Raw genomic sequence first — 23,927 nt, 5'->3', positions numbered from 1 at the left:
TAAATGTAATAAGTTGGAAATGTACTATACCTGATGCTTCAGACATCAGAGAATTTGGACTTTCATCTGGTTTACTGAGGTAAAAGGCAGGAGGATGTGTATCAGCAGTGATTTCGGGCTATAGTTCAAGAAAGAAAAGTAGGTTTACATCAGCTAAAAATTATATGGGTAAAATCTTAACCAATTTTTTTTTTGGTATGAAATGAGTTTTCCTCGAATGCAACCCAAGGCTTGGCATATGTTAAGTACTTAAACAACACACAGAAAAATGCACGGCTTTGGTTTTTAAAAACCTCACATTATGAGGAAATAAAGTTATAGCATTCATGTTATGTCTAAAACCTGTGCATATACAAACCATTTCTTTCAACATTCAGAGAGACTCACAGTTGGAAGAATGTTCCCTAATTCCACAAAAGCGTTCTACACAAGACACATAATGAAAACACATATCATGGCAGAATTGACTACATAGGCATTAGCATGAAAAATTTCAAATATTATTAATATTCAATTAACTCAGTGATCAGTGAAGTGGAACCAGGAGGATGAATTTGCTTCCTTAAAAAAGATAATTACTAAACTTAGTAAGCTCAATATTGAATCCTATTGAATCCAATAAAATCAAAATTTTCATTAAATTTTTACATATGAATTCACAGCACCTATTAATAATAAATTCAAAGCAGAATGACTTCAAAACTTTCCATTCTGTGCAACTCTAAATATGGATAACTTACTGTTCTTCCCTTCCATTTTAAGCATGGAATTTCTTACAATGTTGTACAGTGCTTAGCATTAGTAAGTGCTTATTACTATTGTTAATAATAACAATAATGAAAGACTGCCTACCATCAAGGATCGCGGCATTTCTTAGCCCCTTTCTCACTAACCAAAAAACCAGATTAGCAATCACTTGCCTTTTTAGAAGCCAAATGGTTATAAAGTCAACCAATATACAAGAAGAGAGGAAAGTATTATAAGGGATGACTAAGCTAAGTAATCAGTATTACAGTATTTTACCTTCTTTATTATAAGGTGAGAAAGTTAGGAAACTTGGCTGCCACACAAAAGCAGTGAACTAAAAGGTGAGCTTACCTTAAATAGCGGCCTGCCGCTCACTTCTGAGAAAAAGGCATGTACTGAAGAAAGAAGGCCTAGCTTTTATTGAGAAATGGAAGACTGGATGAATGAACAGTCCTTCTGAAGTGTCAACCCTCCCTCGCCAAGATTCAATAAAGCTATGGTATTTATTGAGCACTTACTGTGTGCAGAGCACTGTACTATGCGCTTAGAAGACTACAATGCAACAGAGTGAGTAGACATTTACCCAGCCCAGAATAAGCTGAGAGTCTAGACGAGATATTATAACTCTACTACAGTGGCTTTAATTTGTCTCACCAGGCTCCCGGGGTAATTAGGAAGACAATCACAGAATAAATTATACAGTTATTATGATAAACACCTGAGACTTGCTAATGTTTCTATAGTCACAAAACAATTAAAGCCTTGGGATTTCTCAAACTTACAGCCAAGCTAGCTGAAACCTCATATGCTTCTCAAATGAAACATTATGAATTAAGGAAATATGATCCAAAAGAGAATTTTGGAAAAAGGATTAGGTAATTAAATGAAGAGAGAAGAAGAAATTAACTGAAAAGGGGGAAGTTCCCCAGAAATGCAAGGGTGTCCTATTTTCCTCTGCTACTTCAAAGACTCTTTTAATGGCATTACACAGACCGAGTGTTACTGAAAATAGAAAGCCTGTGACACACCAACCTCACCGGTACCAAAACCATCAAAACCATTTTTTATGATTATAAAGCACTGTGGGACTCTCCCCACAAATTCAAATAAAGAATTTACCGCAACATCTCTAAGACTAAAGGAAATATCAAGTCATAGTCTCCAAGACAATCTTTGAAAACAGAAAAGCACCAAACAAAATGTACAAAGATGAGTATCAATCTTCCTTTCATCCAAGTTTTCCCATGACTACCTAAACCTATAATATTTTGCTGATGGGTGCTACACTCCACTGAAATCAAGAGAACATCAGGTTTCAGTTAAGTCTGCAACCACCAAAATGAAACAGAAATTCAAATATGAGTTATGTGACCACAAAACTGAAGATGTAGGTTTTATGAAGTTCACCAGAAGAGGAAAACTCCCCTCAATTCAAAGGCTTTGGTTAGGAAAAACTTAGAAAGCAAGAAATTACTATCACAGGGATGTCTACCCAAGCTTGAGAATAGTTTGCTGGTATAAAGTCATACAAATGAGAAAAGTTCTTCTTTCCTTGCCCCAAGACACCTTTAAATCATCATGCCAAAGCAGAAGTTTACTACTATTAATGGTAGACTGGGTTCAAATGGAAGGAACCACCACCATTTAGAATGCAAAAAGAAAAAGATAAGAAAGAGACCAGAGAAGCACAAAACACTAAATGGCTTCCAGACCTAACAATCCCCTTTCCCTACTTCTGATGAATAGCTAGCACTGTTTCCTTCATTTTCATTTTAACTTTCCCCTTTCTTATCTGATAGTGTCAGAGAAGGGGCCTGGAAAGCCCTGATATAAGTTCTCAGAGGGATGAAGGGAGAGAATAGACTGAAGGGAAAGAGAATAGATAGTGCCTTTAAAAAATCCTTTTGGAGGGTCCTTCTAAATCCTCTTTCTTGGTAGGTTGTGATGAAAATTAGGTAAATTTCTTTCTTAGGATTAGAGAGGTTTTTTTTTTATATAAGGCATTTGTTAAGCACTTATTTTGTGTCAAAACATTGTTCTAAGCACTAGGGTAGATACGAATTAATCAGGCTGGACACAGTCCCTGTCCCACATGGGACTCAAAGCCTAAGCAGGAGGGAGGACATGTATTGAATCCCCATTATACAGTTAAGGAAACTGAGGCACAGAGAAGTAAAGTGACTTGCCCAAAGCCTTACAACAGGCAAGAGGCAGAGCCAGGACTAGAAGCCAGGTCCTCTGACTCCTAGGCCTGTGCTCTTTCCACTAGACCATGCTGCTTCCCAGCTATGTTCATAAATACTGCTACAGCAATTTTTTAATGATACAGTGTGCCTGATGTAAAGGAAGGCCAGATTTTGTAATTTACCTGTACACTGCATATCCATGTTTTTTTGGGACAACTCTGGCCTACATTAATTTGATTTTTGATATTTAAAAGCCTCACCCACACAGCATGCAATAAGGGCAGCCCAGAAAGAACACAAAGTAACATAAAAGGAAGAAGAGTATTAAAACTTCTAAGCTTCCTTGTCTCATAACCTGGCAATAGGCAGGGTCCAAAGTTTGAGATTAAGTCAGTACCGCCTAACTTTTACTTGTCAGCATGTCCCTTCGGTTTTCACGGAGGGTGCTAGGGGTGGGGATGGGGGTGAAAGGAGGCTGCAGAAAGCTGGCAGTAGAGATCTTGGAAGATGAGAGGCTGGAGGGCTGCAGAGAACCCCAGCTTGGGGGAATCCTCTTCTGCCAGCTTCTCTAAATCTTACTGCCAAGGTCAGGTGAGATCCATTAGTAAGCAGTCATTCTTTCCCAAGATGGGCCTCTCCCCTTTACACCCATCAGCTGCTCCTGCAAACCTTTCTGGGTAGGTCCCTCCCCTTGTTTTTTCAGAATGCAAATATTGTTTGCTGAATAACTCTCATCTTTATTATTATTATATGACATGGATACTATACTAACCCAGCAGATTTTGGAATTCTAGGTTAGTATTTATAACATAAACTATATTGATGTAAACTGTGAGCAGATTTGTTTCAAAGGCTTTTTAAGACATTTCAGTTTTTGCTGGGTAAGGGTAAAAATCTCCTGGAGTTGAATTTTTTTTAAAGGAGAGTTAAATGTAAAAATGTGCAATGTATCAAATGACAGAACATTTAAAAAATGAGTTATCCCTTACAAAAAAACTAACCATGATTAGCTCTGATTGACAACCTCCTACAAAATTAATGCTTACAGTAAGTCCATATCTTTCAGTCAATACAGACTCCAGAAGGGGAAACTAATCTGTCAGAGGGAAAAATTAACAATAAAATATGAGGATAAAAACCAATCAATGGCATTTATTAAGCACCTGCTGAATAAAAAGTACTGTAGTATGTGCTTGGAGTGCTTACTGTGTGCAGAGCACTGTACTAAGCTCTGTTAAAATGTAATAGAGTCGGTAGAGACATTTCCTGCCCAGAATGAGTTTACAGTCTAGAGGGGGAGACAGACATTAATATAAATTACAGATGATGATGACTGTATTTGTTAAGCGGTTATTATGTACCAATCACTGTTCTAAGTGCTGGGTAGATACAAGGTAATCAGGTTGTCCCATATAGGGCTCACAGTCTTAATCCCCATTTTACTGATGAGGTAACTGAGGCACAGAAATGTGAAGTGACTTGCCCAGAGTCACACAGCTGGCAAGTGGTGGAGCCGGGATTCAAACCCACAAACTCTGACTCCCAAGCCTGGGCTCTTACCACTAGGCCATGACTTCCATGGCTTCAACTACCACCTTTATGTGGATGATATAGAATAATAAGAATAATAATCTATGTACATATGTACATAAGTGCTCTGTGGCTGAGGGAGGGGCAGCACAAGTGCAAGGGCAACACAAAAGAATGTGGGAGAAGAGAAAATGAGGGCCTAGTCGAGGAAGGCCTCTTCCAGAAGATGTGCCTTCAATAAGGTTTTGAAGGTGGGGAGAGTGACTATTTATTGTATGAAGAGAGAGGGTGTTCCAGGTCAGAGGCAGGACGTGGGCAAGAGGTCAGCAGTGATTGGCATTAGAGGAGCGAAGCTTGTGGACTGGGTTGTAGTAGGAAATCAGGGAGGTAATGTAGGAGGGGACAAGTTGATGGTATGCCATCTCTGATGCGGATGTAGATGGGCAACCACTGCAGGCTGGAGGAGTGGGGAAACATGGAGTGAACACTTCTCTAGAAAAATGATCTGGGCAGCAGGATGAAGTATGGACTGAAGTGGGGAGAGACAGGAGGCAGGGAGGTCAGCAAGGAGGCTGATACAGTAATAAAGGCGAGATAGGAAAAGTCCTTGGACTAATTTGGTAGCAGTTTGGAAGAAGAGGAAAGGGTGGATTTTGGTGATGTTGAGAGGGCACTGACAAGATTTGGTGACCAACTGAATACGTGGGTTGAATGAGAAAGCAAAGTCAGGGATGGTCAAAGTTATGGGCTTGTGAGACAGGGAGGATGTCTACAGTGGCAGAAAAGTCAGGGGGAGAATGGTGTTTGGACGGGAAGATAGGAATTCTCTTTTGGACAAATGTGAGGTGTCAGCAAGACGTTCAAGCAGAGATATCCTGAAGGCAGGAAGAAATGCGAGACTGCAGAGAGATCAAGGCTGGAGATATGGATTTAGGAATCACCCGCATAGAGATGGTAGTTGAAGCCATGGGAACCAATCAGTTCTCCAAGGGAGTGGGTGTAGATAGAGAATAGAAGGGGACACAGAACTGAGCCTTGAGGGACCCCCCACAGCAGTTAGGGAGTGGGAGGTGGAGGAGGAAACTTGCAAAAGGGAGAATGAGAATGAAACAGGAGAGGACAGTGTCACTGAAACCAAGGTTGGATTAAGCTCCCAGGAGAAGGGGATGGTCAACAGTATCGAAGGCAGCTGAGAGGTCGAGGAGAATTAGGATGGAGTAGAGGCTGCTGGATTTGGCAAGAAGGAGATCACTGGTGACCTTTGAAAAGGCAGTTTCAGTGGAGCGAAGGGGCTGGAATCCAGATTGGAGGGAGTCAAGAAGAGAAACGGAGGAGAGGAACTGCAGATTACAGGTGTAGATAACTTGCCTAAGGAGTCTGAAGTGGAATGGTAGGAGAGAGATGGGGCGATAATTGGAGCTGAATGCTTACTATGTGCAGAGCAGTCAGTCAATCATATTTACAGAGTGCTTACTGTGCATGTGCAGAGTACTGGACTAAGTGTTTGGGAGAGTACAATACAACAGAGTTAGCATAAGCAAGATGTTCTCTAACCTCAAGAAGCTCACAGTCTATTGGGGAAGGCAAATAGACAAAAATTGCTTATAAATAATGGGAACGAGAGGAAGAGCAAGGATATAAAGGTAGAATTGGGGAAGCAGCATGACCTAGTGAAAAGAACACAGGCCTAGAGTCAAAGGATCTGGGTTCTAATTCTGCCTCCACCACTTCTCGGTTGTGTGACCCTGGGCATGTCACTTAACTTCTCTGTGACTCCATTTCCTCAACTGTAAAATGTGAATTAACTCTTATTTCCTCCTACTTACATGGAACCGGGACTGTGTCCAACCTGATTATCTTGTATCTACCCCAGCGCTTAGTACTCAGCATAGTAAGTGCCTAACAAGAATAATAATAATAATGATAGGATGAAATAGCCAATAAATAACTGAATGGAAGTGGGCATAAAATATATAAGTACTGAGTATGAGATTTTGCTGAAAGTGATTTAGGGCACCGTAAATTAATTGAAGGCCTCGTGGAGGTGGGATTTTAAGAGGGCTTTGAAGAAGGGGAGAGTTGGGGTCTAGCAAATATATGGAAAGAGGGGAATTCCAGCTCCGAGGAACTGCAAAACCAAGGGTTTGGAAAAGTGAGAGTCGAGAGTGTTTGGGAGGACCAAAGAGGGCGGGCTGATGAGTAGTGGGTGAAGAAGTGGAGTAGTGATAGTATTTATTAAGTGCTCGGTATGTGCTGAGGATTGAACTAAGAGCTGGCAAAGAGAACACAGGTGGGAATTTGACCAAGTCCCAAGCCCTTCAAGGGGCTCCAATCTAAATATAAAAAGAGAGGGAGGGGATTGACGGGGCATATAAAAAGAGATGAAACAATAAAAACCCCAAAACATGATGAGGGCAGATAGACACAAAGTAAAAACGAAGAGAACAAAACAAAAGTGGTAGGATTCTGCACCTAGAGGAGCAGAGGTATGGGGCTCTTCGTGAGGCTTAAAGTCCAAAAAGAGAGCCGATATGTAAGATGAAGAGAGCGTTACATTACAGAATAATGATCACTAGGCAGTACTCCCAACACAAATAGTAATAACAAAACATGACCGTCAGTTATGAGTTATTACCTACATTCTCAATTGTTGCTTTCTTGGCTTGTTCATTTCCTTGCATAGAGTAGGAACCTCCCTCTTCCACGTGTGCTTTTTTTGGCTGGTTTTGTTTCAACTTTTGTGCCCAAGATGTTAAAGACTTACTACTATAAAAATGAAAAGAAATATTTTTCACTTTCAAACATTCTATAATAAATTCTCTGAATCCAGAAATACATTTGTAATGACTAAAGAAATAGTGGTTCCTTTTGGAACAAGAGAGAACGATTCTTTTCAAAATAATGTATTCTCAAAATGTGTGGGCTTTTTTCTTACTTGAGTTAAACGATACGGCTCTTTCATTGTTCATCATTTAAATACTTGATGAATATTTACATTTTTAATAAATATACAATTTTTGAGTCTTGTTCTCACCCATTGGTTCCCCAGGTCCCAACAATGTGTCTTCCAGAGTAGCGAGAGAATAATTGCCTCCTTCCCACCTAGGAAAGAACCCTTGCCTGCAGATTCTGTGGCCACTCCAACCCAGCACCCAATTCTATCTTGGGAGGTAAGCATAAAGGAAGCCTAACTGGTTGCTATTCCTGCCCCCAGCACAACTGCTGGACAAATGAATTTGTCATCTCACTCCCATATGGCACACACCTTTCATTCATGTGTTTCATGATCGTGCTCAGGGATACCATATAATATCCCTGTGTTCAAAGTTAGGAGTTGGGTGTGTACGACTGACATGCTCTCTTTTCTCCCAGAGCTGGCTTTTAAGGATGGATGAAGGGGGCCACCGGCTGGGAGATAACCCCACAGAGATCCACTGGAAGAAGTCTGCAATTTGGTTGGAAGATATGGGAAAAAAGAGGGAGAGGAGGAAAGAGAGAGAAAACTGAAAAGTGGCACTCTTTGAGGACCTAAACAGAAGTCTCTTGGATGCATAGCCAGAACTGAGGCTGTAAAGTCAAATGATCTTCCTCAAATTGCCAAATGCCTACAGACAGCTGTGCTACTCCACACATAAACCCAAAGAAGTATCTATTTGCCTCCCTACTTGGGAGTACTATAACCTGGTCTCCCTTTCACGGGGAGTTAAATTGGGCTTACTAATTGAAAAGTAAATTTCACAAATAAACTGACATTAGCTCAGAAAGTCACACACATACCTGTTCATATCCATCCTCCTCTTGCAAGCATTAACATTTACTCTTCTAAACTCAGCAGAAAAACAACAAGTATAACACTTCCAAGTTAGGTAAGCTTTTATCCTTTACCTGCTGGTTTTTCCTAGTTGCTCTTCAAAACTCTTAGCTTCATCGGCAAAACTATGCTCAAGTTCATTAGGACACATAGAAATATCTTCTTTTAAAGATGAACCAAACTCTTCAATGGTTTGTATACATACTCTCTGGTTTTTTATATTATCTTTTGATGGGTCCTTCGATGCCACAGATGCTTCATCTTGTCCTTTGGAAACTTCTTCTTTTCGCTCCATGAACTCTTTCGTGTTTTTCCGTGGGTTGGGATTTAGCTCTGCGGCACTGAAGGTACCATATCCGCTGCTCACTGAAATACTATCCACGGTACTATCTTGATGTGAAGCAGAAGTTTTTGGCTTAATTTTAGGTTCCTCAGTATTAGGTTGGCTAATAGTGTGCTCATTTCCCTCACAGATTTCGGAACACGATACCATTTGGCTTTCTAATGTAGAAAAAGCATTTGCAAGTTTGTTGGGAGAGTTTTCATTGCAGGGGTTCCACAAACTACTGTTAATCTGCAGTTTTACTAAATTTTGGATCTCCTCTTGTATACGCTGAAAAAAGAATACATGTAAAATGTCTTACTGTACATTTGCAAGAGAAAACATATAAAGGAAACCTACAAGTATTAAAAATTCAATATTAATCCCTTTTTGAAGTTTGATGGACTACAGTATGAGCCACACCCCGGGTTACAATTATCCCATGACAAAAAACACCTCCGTGAAACAGTCAGCGTTGCTTGGTGTTGTCTTCTATTCATGCATCGCACTAGCCCGACACTACAATTTAGTTCCACGGGCACACAAATCCGTCCCTGACCCCTCCCCACCTGGGTAGAGATTAAGCAAATATCAATGAATGGATCTTAAAGGAAGCCCTGGACAAATTTTCAAGGGGTTGAAGAAGCCCCCAGGGAAATGCTCTTGAAGTAGGGAGGCAACTTAATTTAGAAATGGATGATGCAGACGTTAATGAGTTAACCTCATTCACCTCATTCAGAAGAGACATTAATCAGTGAGGGCCTCAGTGGCTTTCAGGGAACGTAAAAAAAACCCCACAAGATCAGGAGTCGGGGGAACTGGGATCTAATCTCAGCCCTGCCACTTACCTGCTATGTGACCTTGGGCAAGTCTCAACTTCTCTGTGCCTCAATTTCCTCATCTTTAAAATGGGAAGTAATAATAATAATAATTGTGCTATTTATTAAATGCTTACTATGTGCCAGGCATTGTTTCTAGCGCTAGGGTAGATACAACCTAATCAGGTTGGACTCGGTCCCTGTCCCAGATAGGGCTCACAGTCTTTATCCCCATTTGACAGATGAGGTAGCTGAGGCACAGAGAAATTAGGTGACTTGCCCAAAGTCACACAGCAGAAAAGCTGGAGCTGGGATTCCGTTTTCCCTCCTACTTGGACTGTGAGCCCCATGTGATTCAGGGGCTGTGTCCCACCTGACTAACTTATATCTACCCTAACGCTTAGAACAGTAGTTGACAAATAGTGCTGAAAAACTACAATAATACTGATGATAATAATAATACTTGGACTGTGAACCCCATGTGGAACAGGGATGTGTCTGACCTTAGTAATGTGTACTACCTTGAACCGTAGTGAGCATTTAACAAATATTACATTATAATTATTATTTAGCAATCTAATGTACCACTGCAAGTTGCGGAGACACACAAAAAGCAGTTGTGCCCCTCCACCAGACAAAATCTTGGGATTAAAATGTCTTGCATCAATTTTCAAGAGAGTCTAGGCATTTATAAATATGACTGAAGTTAATGGAGTAAAGTTAATGGAGTGAGGAGTTTGAAGATGAACAAAGTCGTTCAAAAGAAATTAATCCACTACAAGGTGTTTTAAAAAGAAGGCTGTTCACTTTAAATTGGACAAATTATTCATTAAAATTAAAAAGCTTCTGCCCCAAGTCAGAAAAATGCTTCTATTTCTGCAACCCAAATGCCAAAACTCACAACTCCTCATTTATTATAAATGCTTTGAATTTAAGATTACACAATAATTTTGTGACATGTATCATTACAGCAAAGTGCAGGTAAAAGAATTTCATCAATCAGTGGAATTAATTGAACACTTACTGTGTGCAGAGCACTGTCCTAAGCACTTGGGAGAGTATAATACACTACAGTTGGTAAATATGTTTCGTGCCCACCATGAATCTAGAGGGGGAATTTCATATTACTTTTTCAAAGGTTTTGGAACAGATTCTAATTTATGTGACTTGCTTATCTATGGTAACCCCATGTATAAACACTCACAAAGCAACGATATTTCCACAGAACATATCCTGACTGCATCATAGGTTATGGCTGTCATGAAATACACTAATAAATAAGTATGCTGTGGTAATGGTCCTGTAAATTTTGAAAATATGAATAAAAGTCAGAAATCATCCAATTAAGATTATTGTGAATAAAATTACTCACTTGGATTTGACTGTAGAATTGCTGTTGCTGGGCAGCAATCTGCTCTTGACACTGTTTCTCTACCAAGCTGAATAACTGCAACCACCTGATCTATTAAATCATAAATTAAAGTGATTTAGTCATCAACATTTTCATTTTAGTAAGACAGCAGCTTTTGAACAAAATATGACAAGCATAAGATGAAAATAAAAAGTTGACCACATCTAAAATGCAGTAAAATGCTTGTTCAATGAAGGCGATCCGAGCAAGGGGACTAAATCGAGTACTCCACCAGTAGTCAAGGGAACTTTGGCTTTTAGATGTTCAATGTTCCACTTAAGGACCCCTAGGCTCCAGAAAGGCATTTGGCTCCTGGCTGGGGCTTTTTAAAAAAATTTAAAGGAAAAAAAAGTTGTGGTTTTTTTTAAAAAGAGTTCCTCTGCTTGCAACTTCTGTGCCCATCACAAGTGAATGGAAGTTACATGATTCAACAATGTCCTGTCCTCCTGAAGCCATAAACACAAAATTGTAATAATAGCAATGGTATCTGTAAACATACATATACACACATGGTTTTATTTGCTGTGTACTTCTATTTTTTAAATGAGGGGTAAAATAGTCTCTTTGCCACTGATTATTTATAAGTTAAAAGATATGACATGACTGAAGAGGAGGAAAAAAAAAGCAAGGTGAATCATAAAATGTTCTTGGCAGAAAATATCCATCTTATATACCTAAGTATGCTTGAAAAAACTGAACTCAACTCTCCCAGTGCTCAAAATGATTCCAGACAATCAATATCATTTATTGAGCTCCTCATGTGTGCTGAGCACTGTACAATTTATGGAATTTATTATGCATAACCCTAACAATTAGTTTGGAAATTGGAGAGGAGTATTAACCCTGAGACACCAAGGGGACCATTCACTGTTCAGCTCCTAATGATCTAAAAGATCCCCTTATGCTTCTCCAAAGGGCCAAATTTATTTCCAGGGCATAAACTTGGACCCTGAGAGAACTGGGTTCATTAGGCCCCTTTTTGGGTTTTCTTTTTCCTTTGGTCTTTACCCCTACAAAAGAAAACATGTTTAATATTTTTAAAAAATTAGGGAGGGAAATGTCATCTTCTTACCAAAAGATTATGTTTACACTGGGTTGTGTATTTTAGAAATTATTTTTAATCTGGCAGTCAAAATAATTGTTCCCATAAAGTGATATGTTACATGATAGAAGAATACTAATTCAGAGACAAAGATGCAGCCTATCCAAATCAATATGCTTTGGAAAGATTTTTGGCATAACTCAGGCAGCACTATAGTATATCTTCAGTTTTTCTTTGCTTTTTACAGGTTCTTTCTGTATTTACCCATTTTTAATACCAAAAGCAACTCGACAATATGCTTGAATTTTGGGAGATTTGGATGAAAGGTACATCTAATTAGTACTCAATTATGTCCAATTTTTCAGGGAATTTACCTGGAACTGAACTTCAGCATCATAATATGACAGTATCTTTGTATTTTCATACTGCTGAGATGAAAAAGGACCTTCATTACTAATTAACAATACTTTCTGAAGAATGTTTTCAATCATACAGATATGATAATACCAAGGAATTAAAGGAACCTTTGAATTATTGATTCCCTAGAGGGATGGAGCCTAACTGAACTCTACAAAATTTTATCGTTCAATTGATAAAAATATTTTAAGTTTTGTTAGAAGTTGTAAAATATTCTAACTATAAGTGCTTTGTGGACACCACATCCTGTTACTGAACTTAAGTTTTAACTTCAAAAATGGAAAAGCAGTAGGCGAAAGCTAGGATTTACTTATTAATAAATGAAGGCTTTGCATTATTTGAAATGGCACCACCTTATGCTACAAAATACTACATGCAAACCTGAAATTACAACCTAGGAAAGCATGTTAAAAGGCTTGAATAGTCTATTTCATTTTAAATTGCTTCATTAAGTGACACCCTGCAAACATTTTCTTTAGCATAATTATCAATCAATTGTATCTATTGAGTGCTTACCGTTTGCAGAAGACTGCACTCAACACTTGGGAGAATACAATATAACTGGGTTGGTAGACATGTTCCCTGCCCACAAGGAATTAGCATAAACTATTGCTTAATAGGGAAAACATTTTAATATCTAAAAATCGAGCCCAAGAAATGGTTCATTATTATAACTCAAAAAACTTTATAATGTAAATATAATAAAAGAACTCCATGAGAAAGTTGCCATTATGTTATAAATTCAGATTAACCTTCATTTGATTTACCTTTATTGGATTGGTAACGTACAGTTTTCCAACAAACATTACTTGGATTTTGTTCAACAGATCGAAACACAAAGTGAATTGTAGAACTCCAAAAATACTAATCAATCAAACCTAAACTCCTTGCTTATTCATACAGACTGTACTGTGAAATTCACTATAATGAAAAATCTAATCAAGGGCAGTCAGAAGTTAGAATATTTTTAGTTGCTCAAAATTTCTAACTATAGAAATAACCTGGGCTCCCTAACATTAAACTCCTAAATCTAGAGACTGAGGTAAAAGAGCTTACTGCCTTGAAAAGTAAGGTGATCAGGAAACAAAGAGAATCTAAATTCATTCTGATGTTTGGTAGGCTTAAAATGAAAACAGGGTTACTTTGAAGCAGCTTTTTAAACTTTTTTTTAAAAACAAAATGCGTGTATGTATGTGGTCACCAAATCTAAAAATTATGATAACCATTTATTAACTGTTGCAAAACACTCTGAAGTCTATTTCACAAAAGAATCATATGAATGTAATACTCTTAATACTGCAATAACACATAGAGTCACTGTGAATCTGAAGTCAGTGCTAAGACATTTTGCCATCTTCTTCGATAGACATAATCATTCCCTAATCACCCAACAAGTTATTTACACTTTTGATCAATACACCTCAATATTCATTATTTTAGTTCTACCCTCCAACCTAGTAGAGGCTATCATTTTTAGAAGTCAGTAAAGGTAGTCTAACAATTGTTTAGATTTCATTATTTCAAAAATAAAATTTTGCATTAGATACCTCACAGTTCCTCCAAATTTCTGAATCAGTCCTTCCACTGTTTTGTAGATCTTGCATAAAAGAGGTTAAGACTTCAAATGCACCTTGAATTACAGATGTCTTCCCTGAGAAAGAGGATACCCCATTTGTACTAAGGAGGGGACTACTTCTGTTGAAACATAAATAATTGAAATGCTTTTCTTCAATTTACCAAAATGCTGAATAATGCAGTAGTTAAACGATTCATACGAGCAGTACAAAAGCTTTTGGTATTTAGTTCTACCTAGTGTAACCTCAAACCTTCAAAATTTGATCACAGATACTCTCAGCAATCAAGAGACAGAAGGGACAATCTATTTATTGTTAAAAGTAGTCACACAAAAAATTCCTGAAAGAACTTTTAGCCCTCCTGAAAATGCAAAAATGCCGCTTCAAGTAATTGCAATGCAATTGACATAAGTACATAGTACATAGACAGATGTATACCTAAATGTACTCTGTTCTGTATCTCCTCTGTTGATAAGCATGCTTGCATACCACAGAGACACTCTACAATTCACCTCAAGTTAAAAGATAACTCCACCAATCTGGGAAAATCTTCTAATTTTTAATGTGAATTTAAGAAACACATCTGAAGGGGCCAAAAAATCACATATTCAACAGTGAAGAAATTTTAGTTCAGAATTAATGGCAACATTCGCCACACAGTTTTAAAAAAACAGCTTAGAAAAGTGGCTGAATCAACATTTTATAAATATTTTTCAATGATACTTTAAGTCAGTTTCATAACACTTTAAAGAAAGAAAAATATACCAAGAGATACTAAATCCCAAATACGACTAAAATATCAATGTCTTCAATATAAATTACAGTGCTAATGAGCACTCCTCAGGGGGGAAAAAAAATCATAAATTGACCATAAAGAGCAGCTGAATATAACTAGAGTGGGTGAAGAGGGGAACAATGTAAATGCATAACTAAGACTTTGATAGCCTCAAGGTCAGCGACTTAACTGTCTCATACGGCACTCTGTTCCAATGTTACCTGCTATTATTTAAGTTACATCCAACAGAATGATGAATACTTCTGACATCAGATTCTATAGACGATGGAGAGGCTTCATGTATAGTTTTCACCAAGTCCAAATCTTCCATAATGTATGTCCATTAGGGATGTTGCTATCATTTAAAATGTAGAATGGTCACATATTTCAAAAGGTAGCTTCACTGTTTGAAGAAACTGAATCTGATTCATCCTCTGATGCTTCATCGTCTAAGAGCATTTTCCGATCCTAACATCCAGAAACATGAACGGTCTAAACTTCGGACAGATTCTGGAAAAAAATGAGATGGCAAAAATGAAAAGCTACTAAATTAAATATTTCCACGACTTTTCATTTCTCTTCCACAAATCCACCTAATGCATATTGGGATCAAGTAAAGGTGTTTATTGTGTGTATACTGTGTGCAAGAGCATTGTACTAAGGGGTTGGCAAAGTACCATACAATAGAGTTGGTAGACAGTCACAGTCCACAAGGCACTTAAAATGTATTGGCGAGGGAACGGACAATAAAACAGAAGAAATAGAACACAGGTTAGCGGACAGTGGGAAGAAAACCTGAAAAGGTAATAAGAGAAGATGGAGAGTCTTGAGGCTACAATTCCATATGTAGAAAGAGAGAGAGAGATTACAAGCACATTCATTCTGAACCTTCCAAAGTACCAAAATCCAATTTTGTGATGTCCAAATTTAAAAATTATTTTAAAATCTGACATAACTACTTCACTAATAAATTATTTCAAAGTTAATCGGTTACAAAAAATATACATCCAAAAAATATCTGATTGGATCGAGGTCATCTGAAATTTTATTTTGTTGTGTCTACAGAGACAAATCATTTGCTGACACACTTGGCCTCCTTCATAAAGGCACCTCAAAATATCCAAAACACTTCAGCAAGTACCTAACCAAGAAGATCAGAGGTATCTGGATCTGGTATCAGAGGGTTGAGCCCCATGAGGAACAGAACTACGTGTGATCCAATTATCTTGCCCCCACCCCAACACTTAACACAATGCTTGCCACATAGTAAGCACTTAATACTGTAGTAAAAATAATATTAGTCAACCCTTGGGCTAACGGCACAATTGGTTTCTGAAAGCTACGCTGTAAGAGCCAATGTCAGCATAGGAGCAGTATTATCATCAATGGTATTTATTGAGCGCTGTGTGCAAAGAACTGTACTAAGCTCTTGGGAGAGTACTGTGGTGAACTATAAATGGGGGATAGGGTCCTGAAAGAGGATCGGATACCTTATTTTTATCAAAGGTACCCAGAATTGGGTACTCGATTATAGATGAGCAATAACGTGGCTCAGTGTAAAGAGCCCAGGCTTGGGAGTCAGAGGTCATGGGTTCGAATCCCAGCTCTGCCACTTAGCTGTGTGACTGTGGGCAAGTCACTTCACTTCTCTGTGCCTCAGTTACCTCATCTGTAAAATGGGGATTAACTGTGAGCCTCACGTGGGACAACCCAATTACCCTGTATCTACCCGATTACCCTGTATCTACCCCAGCGCTTAGAAAAGTGCTCTGCACATAGTAAGTGCTTAACAAATACCAACATTATTATTAATAATATTAATATTAATATATTTATATTGAGTCAGTTCAATGATCTGCTTGGCTATCTGAATTGTACTTTCCAAGCGCTTAGTACAGTGCTCTGCACACAGTAAGTGCTCAATAAATACGATTTAATGAATGAATGAACGGCTAACCACAACTCTCTCCTCAGCCCCCCTGCTCCCCAGCCCCCTAACTCCCTCCCCTCCTTAAACTTTCTTCACCTTTCCCCTATAGTGGCTTTTAAAATCGTTTCCCTATTCCCCTATTTCTCCCATTTTCCCCATTCCAAAACGACAAGTGCAATGAAGTCTAGGGCATCCTGGCGGCTAGTGCAATAAGGGAGGACAGTACTGTTAAAGTTGAAACCGTTGGGCTGGTAAAGCTGAAGTATCTGGCTGGCCATCCAGCTGCCATATAAATCAATCGATTTATTGAGTGTTTACTGTGTGCAGTGGACTGTATTAAGCCTTGGAAGAGTTCAACACTACAAGTACATCGCCTTGATTCTATTTAGTTGCCATTGTTTTTATGAGATGTTCTTCCCCTTGACTCTGTTTATTGCCATTGTTCTTGTCTGTCCGTCTCCCCTGATTAGACTGTAAGCCCGTCAAACGGCAGGGACTGTATCTGTTGCTGACTTGTTCATCCCAAGCGCTTAGTACAGTGCTCTGCACATAGTAAGCGCTCAATAAATACTATTGAATGAATGAATGAATGAACACAATATGACAACACATTCCCTGCCCACAATGAGCTTAGAGTCTAGCGGGGAGAACAGTCTAGAAACCATGCTGAGGGGTAGGAAAAAGGAAACCCCACCTCCAGAATGTGAAAGGTGCTTCAATTAATCATATTTACTGAGCGCTTAAGTGATAATAAAAATTGTGGTATTTGTTAAGCACTTACAATGTGCCAGGAACTGTACTAAGTGCTGGGGTAGACATAAGTAAATCAGGTTGGACATAGTCCCTGTCTCACATGGGGCTCACAGTCTCAATCCCTATTTTACAGATGAGGTGACTGAGGCTCAGAGAAGTGAAGTGACTTGCGCAGGGTCACACAGCAGACAAGGGACACAGCCGGGATTAGAGCCCATGACCTTCTGACTCCCGTTGTTGGGTAGGGACTGTCTCTGCTGCCGAATTGTACTTTTCAAGTGCTTAGTACAGTGCTCTGCACACAGCTTAATAAATATGGTTGAATGAACGAAAGAATGACTCCCAGGCTGGTGCTCTATCCACTAAGCCATGCTACTCTCTACAGCAGCAGCAGTGATGAGAAATTCATAAAAATTAGGGGGGCATTCAGCTGATTTTCAGTTGGTCTGCACCCTGCCCAATACAAACCGAGCATCCACCACCTTTATGATGGGTATTGGCATTTGAAGCATCTGACCTCTATCCTCCTGCACCTTGTCCTGTGGCAGTCAGGAAGGGGCAATTTTGTTCCCACAAATCTAGGAAGGGAAAGATCCTGGAGCAAGTGACCATCAGAGGTTCCCCTGGAAAAAGTGTTCTATGTTTGGATGGTCTCGAGGAGAATGCTACAAGATGGTGCAAATGATGTCCCAACACACGCATCATCACATGCTACTCTGGTTAATCCCTAAATCCCTAAATGTAGGCATCCCATATGAAAATAAACTATCATAACTGGAATGATTTCCCCTCATGGGCTTGGACCCTCTTCAATGTAGCAAATCCATCTGAAATCGATCGAAAATCGGATCTACAAATCAATCAAGGGTATTTATTGAGTGCTTACTATGTGCAGGGCACTGCCTTAAGCACTTGGAAGAGTACAAGACAACAGAATTAGCAGACACGTTCCCTGCCCTTAGCGAGCAAAAAGGCATCTAGACCCAAATGTGAGTGACCCACCTCTGGGGCAAAATCAATTTAACCCCTTCGATGGGAAAATATGGACACAACTAAACAGCCCAAACTGTGGGCAACACAGGAGTAATTTGGAGTGGGTTAACTGTCACAGAATAGTTCTCCTCAGGAACAATTCATCCACATCCAACAAACGGTCATTCGAAAATGTATTGGGGCTGAGAGAAACAGCTCTCTGACATGTCAATTGAAGGCTTTTATTACTGCAGACAAACCAGGGTTCTCAAAAAAGAACGCTTCGATACTGGATGGCGAAGCCCACCTCGGATAAGGCAGAGAGGGTGCGGGAGGGAGGGAGAAATTTCATCTCTAAAAGGCAGCCACTACAGGCACCGTTGTGGACAGGACATGTGTCTGTTTACTGCTCATTCACCCAACCGCATTTATTAAGGGCTTACTGTGTGCAAAGCACTCTACTAAGCGCTCGAGAAGCAGCATAGCATAGTGGACAGAGCCCGGGCATTGAAGTCAGGAGACCATGGGTTCTAATCCCGGCTCTGCCACGTGACTGCTGTGTGACCTTTGGCAAATCACTTCACTTCTCTAATCCCGGCTCTGCCACGTTTCTGCTGTGTGACCTTGGGCAAATCACTTCTCTGGGCCTCAGTTCCCTCATTTGTAAAATGGGGATTGAGACTGTGAGCCCCATATGAGACAGACAGGGATTGGGTCTAACCTGATGACCTTGTATCTACCCCTGCTCTTAGAACAGTGCTTGACACCTAGTAAGCACTTAACAAATACCATTATTATTACACCGCAACTACAAAGATGCACACCCTGCCCACCACGAACTACTTTATATTGTACTCCCCCAAGTGCTTAGTACAGTCCTCTGCACACATTAAGCAGCAGAGAAGGGTTCTAAGGGTCCTAGAAGGGTCATGGGTTCTAATCCCGGCTCCACCACTTGTCAGCTGTGTGACCTTGGGCAAGTCACTTCACTTCCTTTCACTCTGCCCCTCCTCCGCTCCCCATTCCCCCTACTGCCTCCCTCTGCTCTTCCCCCTTTCCCTCCCCACAGCACTTGTGCTTATTTACATATTTATGACTATTTTGTTGATGATGTGTCTATATCTAGGATTCTATTTATCTTGATGCTATTGATAGTAGAGAAGCTTGGCTTAGTGGCAAGAGCCCGGGCTGAGGAGTCAGAAGCCGTGGGTTCTAATCCCAGCTCCACCACTTGTCTGCTGGGTGACCTTGGGCAAGTCATTTCACTTCTCTGTGCCTCAGTTCCCTCATCTGTAAAAATGGGGGTGAAGACTGTGAGCCCCAGGTGGGACAACCTGATTACCTTATAAGTACCCGCATTTGGAAGAGTGCTTGGCACATAGTAAACACTTAATACCATTATTATTAATACCATAATGTCAATACCATTATTGACACCAGACTACTTGTTCTGTTGTCTGTCTCCCCCGTTTAGAGTATGAGCCCATCAGGCAGGAATGGTCTCTATCTGTTGCCCAACTGTCCATTCCAAGGGCTCAGTACAGTGCTCTACACAGAGAAAGTGCTTTGCTAGAGAAGCAGCGTGGCTCAGTGGAAAGAGCCCGGGCTCGGGAGTCAGAGGTCATGGTTTCGAATCCCAGCTCCACCACTTATCAGCTGTGTGACTTTGGACACGTCACTTCACTTCTCTGGGTCTCAGTGACCTCATCTGTAAAATGGGAATGAAGACTGTGCGCCCCATAAGGGACAGACTGATCACCTTGTATCCCCCACGTGCTTAGAACAGTGCTTTGAGCATAATAAGCACTTAAATACCAACATTATTATTAAATACGATTGAAGAGAAGCAGTGTGGCTCAGCGGAAAGAGCACGGGCTTGGGAGTCAGAGGTCATGGGTTCTAATCCCAGTTCTGCCACTTGTCAGCTGTATGACTTTGGGCAAGTCACTTCACTTCTCTGGGCCTCAGTGACCTCATCTGTACAATGGGAAGAGCCCCGTGAGGGACAGCCTGATCACCTTATATCCCCCCAGCGCTTAGAACAGTGCTTTGCACATAGTAAGCACTTAACAAATACCAACATTATTATTAAATACGACTGAATGAATGAATAAATGCGACTGAATGAATGAGTGCATCTGCTGCCAAATTGTCCATTCCAAGTGCTTAGTACAATGCTCTCTAATAATAATGGAGACCTGTCCATCACTCAGCTCGCTCCTTCACTGGCTTCATTCATTCAGTTTGTATTTATTGAGCGCTTACTAATAAAAATAATATATTTGTTATGCGCTTACTAGGTGCAGCGCACTGTTCTAAGTGCTGGGGGAGATACAGGGTAATCAGGTTGTCCCACGTGGGGCTCACAGTTAATCCCCATTTTACAGATGAGGTAACTGAAGCACAGAGAATAAGAATAATGTTGGTATTTGTTAAACGCTTACTATGTGCAGAGCACTATTCTAAGCCCTGGGGGAGAGACAGGGTCATCAGGTGGTCCCACGTGAGGCTCACTGGCTTCATCCCCATTTGACAGATGAGGTCACTGAAGCACAGAAAATAATAATAATAACGTTGGTATTTGTTAAGTGCTTACTATGTGCAGAGCACTGTTCTAAGCGCTCGGGGAGATACAGGGCCATCGGGTTGTCCCACATGAGGCTCAGTCTTCATCCCCATTTGACAGATGAGGTCACTGAAGCACAGAGAATAATAATAACAAATACCAACGTTATTATTATGAAGTGCTTACTCTGTGCAGAGCACTGTTCGAAGCGCTGGGGGAGATACAAGGTGATGAGGTTGTCCCACGTGGGGCTCACAGTTTTCAGCCCCATTTTACAGATGAGGGAACTGAGGCCCAGAGAAGTTAAGCGCTCAATAAGTACGACTGAATTGAACGAAGGAAGGCAGGGATTGGGTGGAGGGTAGAAAAGGGGGTTTTAAGGAACGAAAGTGAGGGCGCTGGCGGCCCCACCGCAGCAAAGGGCAGGGCAAAGCAGACAAGGCCGGAAACTCGGCCGAGAAACGTCTGGGCCGCGGCGGCGGGCGGAAGGCCCACCCCCCGGGCCCAGAGCCGCACTGCGATTGGACCGCGGCCTTGTCACTCACGAGCCGGAAGCGCCGCCCGGGCCGGATACAGCGCCCCCTACAGGTCAGGCTCCCTGCACCAACGGGGCTCCGTTGCCGCCTCTTCTCCCACCAAAGGGACAGGACGGTGGCACCCGTTCCCAGGCCCCCGGGGGATTCAGCGCTGCCCCCGCGCTCACCCGCCCGACAGGCCCCTCTTACCTGGACATCTGTCCCGCGGCGGTTCTCGAAAAGCCGGCTGGGGGAGGGGCCGGGGGGCGGGGGGACGGCCCACCGTTAGCCTCGAGCGCGCATGCTCCAAGCGACTCACCTGATTGGCTGTCGGCCCCTTCATTCACCAGGAGGGGGCGGGGCGTTCCCGCCCCGACTCCTCCTCTTGGCGATTGGTCTGTAGAGGCGCGAGGGGGCGGGACCTCAGACGGGAGACCTGTCCATCATTCAGCGCGCTCCTTCATTGGCTGCATTCATTCATTCAGGCCGTCGTATTTATTGAGCGCTTACTAATAAAATAATAATGTGTTTGTTAAGCGCTTACTATGTGCAGAGCACTGTTCTAAGCGCTGGGGTAGATACAGAGTAATGAGGTTATCCCACCTGAGGCTCACAGTCTTCATCCCCATTTTACAGATGAGGAAACTGAGGCCCAGAGAAGTGAAGTGACTGGCCCACAGTCACACAGCTGACAAGTGGCAGAGTCAGGATTCGAACCCATGACCTTTGACTCCCAAGCCCGGGCTCTTTCCACTGAGCCACGCTGCTTCTCTTACAAGATCATCAGCTTGTCCCATGTGGGGCTCACGGTCTTCATCCCCATTTTCCAGATGAGGGAACTGAGGCCCAGAGAAGTTAAGTGACTTAAGTTACATGTTGCTTACTGTGTGCAGAGCACTGGACTAAGCGCTTGGAATAATAATAATAATATCATTATTCAATATAACTCAATAAATACTATTGAATGAATGAATAATAATGGCATTTACTAAGCGCTTACTTATGGTCATGGGTTCGAAACCCAGCTCTGCCACTTGTCAGCTGTGTGACTGTGGGCAAGTCACTTAACTTCTCTGTGCCTCAGTTACCTCATCTGTAAAATGGGGATTAAACTGTGAGCCTCAAGTGGAGCAACCTGATTACCCTCTATCTACCCCAGCACTTAGAACAGTGCTCTGCACATAGTAAGCGCTTAACAAATACCAACATTAATTACTATGTGCAAAGTACTGCTCTAAGCACTGGGGGGATACAAGGTGATCAGGTTGTCCCACATGGGACTCCCAGTCTTAATCCCCATTTGCCAGATGAGGTAATTGAGGCACAGAGAAGTTAAGTGACTTAAATTAAGTGACACACTGCTTACTGTCTGCAGAGGAGTGGACTAAGGGCTTGGAAGAATAATAATAATATTATTCAATATAATGCAATAAATACTATTGAATGAATGAATAATCATGGCATTTAATAATGTTGGTATTTGTTAAGCGCTAAGCACTGTTCTAAGCGCTGGGGTAGATACAGGGTCATCAAATTGTCCCATGTGAGTCTCACAGTCAATCCCCATTTTACAGATGAGGGAACTGAGGCACAGAGAAGGTAAGTGCCTTGCCCACGGTCACACAGCTGACAGGTGGTAGAGCTGGGATTCAAACCCATGACCTCTGGCTCCCAAGCCCGGGCTCTTTCCACTGAGCCACGCTGCGTGCAAAGCACTGTTCTAAGCACTGGGGGGATACAAGGTGATCAGGTTGTCCCCCATGGGGCTCAGTCTTCATCCCCATTTTCCAGATGAGGTAACTGAGGCCCAGGGAAATTAAATGACTTGCCCAAAGTCACACAAGCAGCGGAGTCGGCATTCGAACCCATGACCTCTGACTCCCAAGAGCAGGCTCCTTCCACTGAGCCACGCTGCTTCTCATATCTGTTGCCCAGTTGTCCATTCCAATGGTTTAGTACAGTGCTCTGCACAGAGGAAGCGTTCAATGAGAAGCAGCGTGGCTCAGTAGAAAGAACCTGGGCTTGGGAGTCAGAGGTCATGGGTTCGAATGCCGCCTCCACCGCTTGCCAGCTGTGTGACTTTGGGCAAGTCACTGAACTTCTCTGTGCCTCAGTTCCCTCATCTGTAAAATGGGGATGAAGACTGTGAGCCCCATGTGGGACAACCTGATCACCTTGTATCCCCCAGCGCTTAGAAGAGTGCTTTGCACATAGTAAGCGCTTAACAAAATACCACCACTTTAGAGAAACAGCGTGGCTCAGTGGAAAGAGCTTGGGCTTGGGAGTCAGAGGTCATGGGTTCGAATCCCCCCTCTGCCACTTGTCAGCTGTGTGACTGTGGGCAAGTCACTTCATTACTCTGGGCCTCATCTGGAAAATGGGGATTAATTGTGAGCCCCACGGGGGACAACCTGATTACCCTGTATCCACCCTAGCGCTTAGAACAGTGCTCTGCACATAGTAAGCGCTTAACAAATACCAACATTATTAAGTACGGTTGAATGAATGAATGAATGAACTGAGTAAAGCTGGGGGGGGGGGGGTAATTGCGCATGCGC

At 41.4% G+C, this 23,927-nt stretch overlaps 1 protein-coding gene across 7 annotated transcripts in view; it reads right to left on the bottom strand.

Annotated features, from left to right (window-relative positions):
* Positions 1-21,633, bottom strand: part of MPHOSPH9 (M-phase phosphoprotein 9) — a 61,895-nt gene extending 40,262 nt beyond the window's left edge. For 3 of the 7 annotated variants that reach the window (XM_029056413.1, XM_029056416.1, XM_029056415.2), the window contains exons 1-8: positions 21,580-21,633; positions 14,855-15,143; positions 13,832-13,979; positions 12,242-12,295; positions 10,787-10,876; positions 8,349-8,887; positions 7,103-7,229; positions 31-118 (exon numbers count right to left, since the gene is read on the bottom strand). In XM_029056413.1, coding sequence (XP_028912246.1) covers positions 31-118; positions 7,103-7,229; positions 8,349-8,887; positions 10,787-10,876; positions 12,242-12,295; positions 13,832-13,979; positions 14,855-14,964 — 1,156 coding nt within the window. In that variant the 5' untranslated portion in view covers positions 14,965-15,143; positions 21,580-21,633. Of the gene's footprint in view, positions 1-30; positions 119-7,102; positions 7,230-8,348; positions 8,888-10,786; positions 10,877-12,241; positions 12,296-13,831; positions 13,980-14,854; positions 15,144-21,579 lie in introns of those variants that run through there. The other 4 variants (XM_029056417.1, XM_029056419.1, XM_029056414.1 and 1 more) reach the window with 3 other exon arrangements.
* Between the last annotated feature and the right edge of the window lie 2,294 nt (positions 21,634-23,927).

This window comes from Ornithorhynchus anatinus, chromosome 2 (genome assembly GCF_004115215.2).
Source record: "Ornithorhynchus anatinus isolate Pmale09 chromosome 2, mOrnAna1.pri.v4, whole genome shotgun sequence".
NCBI classification, from domain to species: domain Eukaryota; kingdom Metazoa; phylum Chordata; class Mammalia; order Monotremata; family Ornithorhynchidae; genus Ornithorhynchus; species Ornithorhynchus anatinus.
Note: the sequence above shows the minus strand (reverse complement) of the source record. Positions and strands in the feature narration are given on the sequence as shown.